This window comes from Galleria mellonella, unplaced genomic scaffold (genome assembly GCF_026898425.1).
Source record: "Galleria mellonella isolate WM207_F2 unplaced genomic scaffold, CSIRO_AGI_GalMel_v1 utg117, whole genome shotgun sequence".
NCBI lineage: Eukaryota > Metazoa > Arthropoda > Insecta > Lepidoptera > Pyralidae > Galleria > Galleria mellonella.
Window position 1 is genome coordinate 6,845,677 of NW_026441980.1, and position 10,064 is coordinate 6,855,740.

The 10,064-nt window shown below is 29.5% G+C and overlaps 1 protein-coding gene across 1 annotated transcript in view; it reads left to right on the plus strand.

Moving 5' to 3' along the window:
- LOC113519295 (uncharacterized) overlaps positions 1-6,110 on the plus strand; it is a 40,046-nt gene extending 33,936 nt beyond the window's left edge. Inside the window, exons 35-42 of the mRNA XM_052897497.1 lie at positions 1,302-1,385; positions 1,568-1,597; positions 1,813-2,013; positions 2,450-2,632; positions 3,130-3,318; positions 3,820-4,023; positions 4,428-4,616; positions 5,278-6,110. Coding sequence (XP_052753457.1) covers positions 1,302-1,385; positions 1,568-1,597; positions 1,813-2,013; positions 2,450-2,632; positions 3,130-3,318; positions 3,820-4,023; positions 4,428-4,616; positions 5,278-5,477 — 1,280 coding nt within the window. The 3' untranslated portion in view covers positions 5,478-6,110. The remainder of the gene's footprint in view (positions 1-1,301; positions 1,386-1,567; positions 1,598-1,812; positions 2,014-2,449; positions 2,633-3,129; positions 3,319-3,819; positions 4,024-4,427; positions 4,617-5,277) is intronic.
- Positions 6,111-10,064: the final 3,954 nt, after the last annotated feature.

Below are 10,064 nucleotides of genomic sequence, written 5' to 3' on the forward strand. Positions count from 1 at the left end.
GGACGTAAGATAAGATATAATGTTATTGTTTATTAGATTAAAATATGTGTAATAATTTTTTGTCTATTAAACAATCCAAAAAGTCAAATTCGTAGATTTGTATGATTTTTCGTACATGAATATTTAGTTGAAAAAGATTTCCAAAAAAAATTTCTAAAATGTAGATGTAATAAAAATCTGTAAATGTAAAAAAAAAAATAGTTCTTACATTAAAATTGCTTTCTGTAATGTCGCTTTTTAGTTTACTTAATAAAGGTCACTCTGGTTAGGTCCATGTTGGCTGATCAATGGAAGGTTTGCGCAAATTTATAAGGGTCCATGATAGCTTACGTATCAGACCCTAATAAATAACAATAGGTGAACCTAGGTAAGCATCTGATTATCCATGATGTCTACATAAAAAGTTTTAGTATCAATATAGTTAATAAACTACGTACTTATAGTGTTTAAAATTATTACCTGCAATAAAGAAAAAATCTGTCTAAACTTTTGTGGCGTAGGCACTCCCTAAAATTCCTGCTTTGTAATAAATTTTAACGCATGAATTAACTTTTCTTTAAGTGGAAACATTGATAAAAAATGTTCACTTTTTAGTTATCAAATCAAGATTTTAATAGGTAGGTTAGCTAAATTCAATTTTTTTTTAAACAAAGGAAATAAAATAATATAGCTTTTACTCTATTTTCTATTTTAAGATGTTAAGTGGTTATACTCGGATATGTTACATATTAAACAAAGATCTCAAGTTGAGATCTTGTAATATCATGAGCTAGCCAGTTAAAATAATACCTAATAGATGTAGTAATACATATCAAATGTGATATAAATGTAACATCAAATAATATAGTAATTGTGTTCTTCAAATTCTAATTACAACTGCACTGGTTTCAACTACGAATAGATATTAATTGTGACAAAATTTGTATGAAGCTAACACCTAAGTGTAAAATGGTCACTTAGGTCTACCTACATAATATGTACAATTTTATATAGAAGAAAAGTAATAAAAGTCGGTTTAGAATTCGGAAAGACAGATCTGTGCGAGTAGAAAAATAAATGAATAATTGCATTTGAATTCAGCTTATCCTTTTGAAAGTCAATTGAAAAATATGAAGCATGTTTTTTAATACAGAAAAATAAAATGCATATTATTTATTTTTCGAGACAATTAACTTTGTTTACTTAAGAAATAAATGGGAAAAGTACAAATAAAATAATTATTTTATGTTCTATCTATTATTGAAACAAGTGAACAAAGTCTATGTGTTTAAGTATAAAAGAGCCAGTAAGTCCTTAGTAAGATCTAGAGTTTTTTTTAATAATGATAAAGTTACTTCTGTCTATAGCTCTTGCAGCTAGTGGATTTATTGTAGTTTCTACAACAGGTACTTAGATATTATAATATATATGTTTAATATTTATAAATTCGTTATAGGCAATTATTACATGACTGAAATAGGTGCTTTTCTATATTAAATCTCTAATTTAATTTTAAATATGTTAATTGCAATTCTGCAGATATTATCAATATTATTATATTATATAAAATGTTTTTTTTTTATAACAGTTGAAAAACGAACATGCGGCTCACCTGAAGGTAAGTGACAATAAGAATTCTCTCTTTCCTTGTGTTTATTTTATTTGAGACGGATTTTAATTATACACGTAGTTTGATAAAATACTTTTGTTAATTATTACGTTTTTTGTACTCAAATTTTTGGTAAATATCACTTTTAGTATTTCTTATACAGATATATTGTAATTTTGTACTATTATTAATGACTTTTATTTCAATAATTTAATTAATTTCAGAAATAATATGTAAGAAAAATGAAAGATGGGTAAAATGTCCACCGCTTTTGTGTATACCACTAAATTGCTCGCAAGTGGGATACCCTATACCATGTCCATCACTCGGTCCAGATAGTGAATGTCCTGGAAAAGCAACATGTATATGTAAGGAAAACTATGTAAGAAATAATAAAGGAGTTTGCATACCAATAAAAGAATGCCGTAAGTATTTATCAATATACAAGTTTATTTTTTAAAGATGATATATATCTATGTTATGATGATAATCTATTGAAAAAAAATGTTTTAAACTTGGTATTATCCTTATTCTCTACTATTTCACAATATTGTCCAATTGAATGAATTACACAAGAATAAGTAAGATTGGCCATTTACACAGAAGTGTATATAGACTCTAGCTTGTATCTTTTTCTTTTTGTCATTTTTAATATACACATAAAGTTGTAATGATGAGGGACTTCTCAAGAGAACAAAATTTTTCATTGTATTCGTCAAAGAACTCCTACGGTTTTGCATGTATTGTGCAATGCAATTCCTCCTCGTTTATGCAAACTCACAAAGATAAATATATGGTACCATGTCAAAAATAGAACACATATAATTACTATTTTTTGATTCCTCGATTACTTTCTTACAGCTTCTTGTGGCGGGGATCCCAATGCCATATCGGGTTGTGGTATAAACTGTGGACGACTTTGTTCGAATTACGATAAGGGTCCTGTTGCGTGTGCCGCGGTTTGTAAACTCAATGCTTGTGATTGTAAAAAAGATTACGTTTATGATGTAAACTTGAAAAAGTGCGTTTTGCCTGAAGATTGCTGTAAGTATAACTGATATTTTTATCAATTGAAATTATCAATACCGCTTGAAAATGGACGTTTGTTAGTTTATTTCGTTAAAAACATTACAAAATAAAAATAATTATAGCTAATTGACTGTCTTCTGGGAATTTCATGCGAATCTGTATATATCTATGTATGTTCCGTGGTTTTAAATAGTCGCAAGTTTATGATTGATAATAGAGTTACTCCAATTAATTCTCTGGTGATGGTAATCAAATTAATTCAAATAACGTCAGTAAACTTGATCTTTGCTGTATTGAATTCAAACGTACTCAGAGAGTACTACGGCAACGGCAGTGGCAACAGTGAAGTTTAGCTTCTGACTGTTTTACTTAGATTTACGTACATACATACATACATATCTGTCACACTTGTCTTCCATTAGGGTAGGCAGAAACAATGAAAAAAATTTAAATTTACTTAAATTTATAGCTGTATATATTTATTTTTAATCTTTTATTCAAAAATATTGTAGCGCCCGTTTGTGAAAATAATGAAGTATTTTCTACATGCGCCAACGGAGGTTGCGGAAAATGGAATTGCACGCAAATAGGACAACCCGACCTCTGTATAGATCCTGTTGAATGCATTCCTGGATGCGTTTGTCGTAAAGGATATTTACGGGCACGTAATGGAACTTGTATCGAAGAGAATGACTGTCTAGGTAATACAGAATAGTTTATTGAAATCACTGAACGTTGTTTATAAGAAGTCATTTATTATTTTTGTTAAGAAAATAATTTTATTCTTATAAAATTCTTTAAAATATCTCTAAGTACTAAGTAATATAAAAATTGATAATATTTAATTGAAATTAATTTATATATATCATTCGTTATTTTTATAAAATATTAGTATCGTATCTAAAAATTAAATTATCGTTAAAATTATTGTTTTTAGTCATAATATTGTTAAGAGTATCATATCTCCTAAAAATAATAATAATTTATATAAGTCGGAGTTCAGATTGCAATATATCATATATTATGTTCTGAATGTTGTTTATAACATGCAACAAATGGCTTTAATCTTTTATTAGAGCCGCAAGCATATTTATGTTATTTTTTATTAATCAATTATTTAAATTGTTATCAGATATTCCTTCATATTCATTTATTTTCACCAACTATAAGATTTTAGAGTTCATTTGTCTTTTCTACTATAGATGATATATGCCCAAATGATAGAGAAATTTATGATCTATGCCCATCCACTTGCCCACCAAGAAAATGCGGTGTAGATGAACGCATAATTTCATGCCGATTGGGACCGCCTGTAGGAGATCCTGACTGTCCGCCACCTAAATGTCGTTGTAAAGATGGCTTCTATAGAGACAATAAAGGAAACTGTGTCCCCTGGGATGAATGTCGTGAGTATTTGTTCCAGTTGTACCAGTTATACTGTAGATATAGCGAGTTTATACTATTATATATTATATATATGTCAAAAATTAATGTTGGAATTTTTGTTATTGACTTTAAAGTCTATTTTATGAGAATTACATATCTCGATTGCTTTATTCATACACGCCGGTTTTTGAGTAGGAAATAGCAGTGAATACAATATGATATATGAAGTGTCTGATGAAAAAATAATATATGACAATGCCTACTGTTTTTTTTATTAGTTTATAAGCATCCATTAGAAACAATTATTTATAAAAATATCTTGACAAATTTCATAGGGTTTGCTTTACTGGAGTATTAAAATAACAAATACCATAAAACTATCATAGAATTTTGTATTTGTCTAAGCTCAGTGTGTTGATTTTAGCGAAATGCGAAAGACCTTATGAAGAATATAACGATAACCCAAGACCTTGTCCTCCGAAAACCTGTGACGCGCTCGTCAATAAATGTTATGACTGTTCAACCGAACCAGACCCATCTGAAGAACCTTGTGTATGCTATGAAGGATATTACAGAAACAAAATTGGAGAATGTATTTCTAAGAAAGATTGCTGTAAGTTGTTATTTAAATGTAATAAGCTAGTCTGTCCAAAATACTTTAGAGTTTAAAGACGAAGGTCTTTAACCAGTGAATGTTGCCAGTGATGATCTACAGAACTGAAGCATAGTCCTACATGGGAGCCCTTACGCAAAAGCTTCAAATTACTCAGCGAGCTTTGTTCTTTGCATGATAGAATCAGAAATGAAGATATCCGCAAGTAACAGCTGATATGAGTTCTCTTTTTCTTTATAATTGTATTTAACCATTTTTTAAAGTTACACATTACTAAAACTGATTATAGTCACAAAAGCCTGTTTCTAGGGTTCCATATTTAAATAGAATACGACGCGTCTGCGACGTTTTCCGTCTAACTGTCGTGGATTTATATTCTCAGTAGCTATTATATCAATTTAAAATTGGAACTGTTTTAAGATATTTATCACTTATCTTTTAGTCTAAAAGAGTGCTCAAAATTACAAAATAGGCCTACTAGTCCAAATGTGATATCGTTAACAAAAACATTATTTTGTGTATTTTAAAATCGTTTTACATTTAATTTTTTCTACAGTTTTTGACAGAAAATATAACAAAATAATAATGTATATGCATTAATCCGTTTAATTTATATTTTCTTCTAATTTACATGTTCCTTTCAAATTTTTTTATTTTCCAGATAAGTGCACGGGTCCTCACGAATACTTCTCATGTGGCGGAGCTTGTGATAATGTGTGTGCAACATTAAGTACCCAAAATCAAACTAATTGTCCAATAGTAAATGTAAAGTGCAATGAAAAATGCTATTGCGAGGAGAATTATGCTAGAAATGAAAATAACATATGTATACCTATCGACGAGTGTAATAGTTGTGAATAAAAATATCAAACTAAAATGGTAGCGTGCAAGATACTAAAATTATTTGTATTTATTTTTTATGTAAAAAGTAAAAACTTTGAATGATAAATATGTTAATGGCCTACTTGAAGATAAGTGGCAACCCTCATCTATAGACATGTATAGTAACATAAGCTTTACCGAATATACTGTAACATCTAACATAGTACCCCACATGTAATGCCATTGAGTTGTACCGCCATAAACTTATGGCGGTAACTTCTTGTGTAATGGGATATTGCACAAGAAATAGGATGAGAATCCTTAAACTAAAACACAGTCATGTAAGGTACTTTGGTTTGAAGGGTTGCAGTGATATTTATGTTTATAAAGATATAACATCTCCTCAGGAATGGTAATATATCAACGGTACAGAAGACATTATAGTATTCCTAGCCATAATGTGATATATGGATGTCACATGATATTCATGTCTTTTTTGCAGACGATGGTAACCACTTTCTATCAGATTAGTCATCAGATTATAAATTAATCTATTGTTGTTACTTCTGGCTCTTGGGTTTAGAGTCATAACTACTGAGATCCATCATTCTATTTTCTAAACGAATAAAATGAATTTATAAAATGATTAAAATATTCTCATATAGCAAAAAATCTCTTCTTTCAAATTTTATTCTTATAAAAATATTACAACTCCAATCCCTACTCCTAATGATTTCGATTATACCTGTGTAATTAAAATTTATTTAAGAACGTTAATAGTATTTATAATAAAGACGCTAAATGACGCCTACAATACAAATTTAAATACCATAGAATAATTACCAGTGCAAGAGAAGAACAACTTATAGTGTAATCGTATATTAGACATGGATAATATCGGTACCGCTTTGATGTCTATGTATTGAGCTTTTGGGATATGATTAAAAAAAATCATCATCCATTTTGATATCGTTCGTATCGATTGGATATATTCTATATTCTTTTCGATTGGGTTTAATAGGTATAATTTTTAACTAAAGCGATAAAAATTACAACTAATTGAGATTGGCTAGTTATCCTTTTCATATTTTGTAAATATTGTATCCTCTTTCTTTGATATTGACGTTAATTGAAGCATAAGCTAGAGACATATAGGCTAGAGACCAGTTTGGGTGCCGAATGATTAACACTAGGCTCCGAGCAGCGATCTAATAATTTGCATGAAGATGCTCCGTTTAGAGGTAAAATATGTGTCGCAAAACGTATGTGAATGAAATGGCAGTCGGAGTTTAATGGCTAATATGAAAGGATGGGGGGAAAGGGATTATTAGCAATAGAGTTTGACAGCCCCATTGCTAGCAATATGTCTTATTAGGTCAACCTCCACGTGGTTCCCCCTGGAAACCATCGTGAACAATTCTTGTTGAATTCGTCACGATGGGCTAACTGACCTACTTCATCCTCACCTATCATCCTTCACTGGTGCCCCGCCGGTGTATACCGATAGCACGGGTGGGGTTACCATTCCATTATCATCCATTAAAAAAAATGGAAGGATGTGGAACTTCTGATAGTAATAGTAGTGTTCAGTCTTCGAGTGTTGGCAGTCATACACAAACTAGTGGTAGCGAAATTAAATAAAATAATTCTAATCAAGTAACCACTAAGTATTCTTTATCTTCGCGATAATTCTTAACGGATAGAAGGAATAAAACGGTAAAGCTATGCTCATAAGACCCAAAGTCAGAAATGTAGCAAGTTAAAACTAGTTTATGGCATTGAAACTAATTTATAGTCATATGACGCATGTTTATGAAGCCTGTGAAACTGTATTGTAAAAGCATAAAACATGTGAATAGAAACTTATCTCCATGGTATTGAGTACTTAAAATAATGATTTTTTGAGTAAAATCAACCATCTATTTGAACTCATATGATTGAGAACACCTTTTTTTATTACTGGTACTTATTTCTTTTGGACACAGTTTATTTGGTATTTTGATAAACAAATGTGTCATACCATTATTATCATTATTTATTCAGATGTAAACATACCGTCACTGCAAAAATGGTTTGTCAAAACGTTAAAAATATTTACTTCTAATAATTATTATATAAAGTACAAGGTACCTACTACAATTTGTAAGTTTAAAACTTGCTTATATAATATTATTAATAAAATTAATGATAGCAATTTGAAAAGTGAACGAGAAATATACTCTATTTACAAAACTATATACATTATATTGCTTCATTTTAAACAATTCTTTTTTCAAAAAACTTGAAACGGTAAACAAGCTGGCCCATAGTCATAGAAAATGATGTATAAATAGCTCCAAAGAGATCACATAATATATTGTGATAGCCATAGAAACTTCATGTGATACCTTTACTGAGGGCTAAATTATAATCTCTCCGTATATAGTAATCGTATTGTTATAGAAACAAATCTTTTAAACGAAATATTGAGAGAAACTTGAGTAGAATAGAGGTACTCATAATAACGACTTAATTACATAATTATAATATATACAAGTATATATATATATATATATATATATATATATATATACTTGTATGGAATTTCACATTTCAAGTACAGCGTAAATCGTTTGATATGTGAAATTCCTTACAAGAATTCTTTATAACATAGCATAGGAAATGGATTTTCAAAAATTCAAGAACTAGATTTTATTATGAGATGAATATATGTATAAAAATTGTTAGGATCTTTGGTGTAACGATTTAACAATACTTGTATTACGTAGTTTTGAATGTAATAATTTATTTATTTAAATAACTTTATTGACCAAAATAAAATAAGGTACTAAAAGCAGACTTAATGCTAGTAGCATACTCTATCAGACAACCTTTAGGATGAACAGTGAATCATGAACGCGGTCGCGGTTCATTATAGGGGCAGGTAAAGAAAATAACAACTAACAATGTATATGTATACAAAATAAATAATACATAGATAAATATAAAGAAATATGCATATATACATATACAACTAAAGAGAAATATAAAATATAAATAATATATAAATAAATAAGACGTAAAAGATAATGATTAGCTACTATTGTCGTAATTAGTTCATTAAGTGAGCATAGACTCTTCTTTTGAACATGAATGATATATGACATCTCACTAGTATCCTTCCAGCATATATACTTTCCGCACGAGAGGGGTTATTATTATATTTTTATCTTTCAAAAATTCATTCTAGATTCAAGTGAGACGTAAATACGAGTTGCGGCACAGAGTCTTGTTTTATTTTAAAGGGTGATAATGGAATGATATCCCAGCCTGCACTGCCGGCAAAGGCTAGCTGGGCACCAGTGAGAGTTGAGATAGATGAGAATGAAACGGATCATTTGGCTCATAATGACGAATTTCTAAAGAATTAACCAAGATGGTTTTCAGGAGGAATTTTCGCGTGAAAGTCGGCCTAATAGGATATACTGGAAACAATGGGGCTGTTAGATTCCCATTACTAACAATCTTAACCTTTCCCCCCACAGAGTCTTTTTTTACAAGCAGCAGTTACTGCAGATAAGATACTTATTGCTAAAAATTATTATGGACTTTTTAGACCTTAATATTTTTGAGTCATTTGAGTTGTTAATATACCAATCTGAACTTAATCCAAATCCGTACCTGATTGACGTATATTTATTTTAATTATTGTAACAAGTGCACGTGTTCTCAGATATAAAAAGGCTTGAAGATATGAAAAGGTGTTAGAACTGTGAAGTATCTATAACTTTACATATCTACTTGAATTTTATTACTAATATTGCAAATTAGCAATGTTTAAGACACTTTTGCTCTCAGTCCTAATGGTCCACATAATTTTTGTGGTGACTACAGGTATGAAATATATATACATTTATTTGCTTTTTTTTTGTCATAATTTAACAATTTAATTGTATGTCTGTACTGGATATGACAAAAAGAATATAATAATAAAAATCCAACTATATTGTTTGCAAAATTATATCTCAAGCAACACGTTGAAAGTTGTATAAAACATTTTTTGAATATTATACAGGTATACATATATTTAGAAATAATAGGGTCTTCATCGTGCCTCCAATCAAACTGTTTATAATTACTTTTCTCCATCCAAAGATTGCCTGGAAGAGATCGCTTTTAGCGATAAGGTCGCCCATTGTTTTCTCATTGTGATTATTTCTTGTAATTGTGTATATCTAGAATAAGTTTACTATTATAATCTTTTGGAGGAAAAAATAAAGAGTATATATCTATCTATATGTAAAAGTTAAAAACTATATATTTTGTTTTACATTTTTTTTTAAATTTCTTATTGTAATTTTATCATCATTTGTGAAATTTTGATAACAAAACAAATAAAAGTAATTGTTACATGTATTTTATGTAGCTATCTAACTACTGTAAGAACTTTTTATTAAGTTGTAAATGAGTGAGATGTTGGCTTGCCTTTAAAATAAATGCTTACATTTGTAAATTTTACCGGTGCTGTTACTACGATTTTTCGAAGAAATATATACTTGTTAAAGTTTTTTTTTATGTTTAGCCGGCCAACAATGCCCAGGAGTGAACGAAGAATGGGATCCGTGCCCAAGTTGCGCTCCTGATACT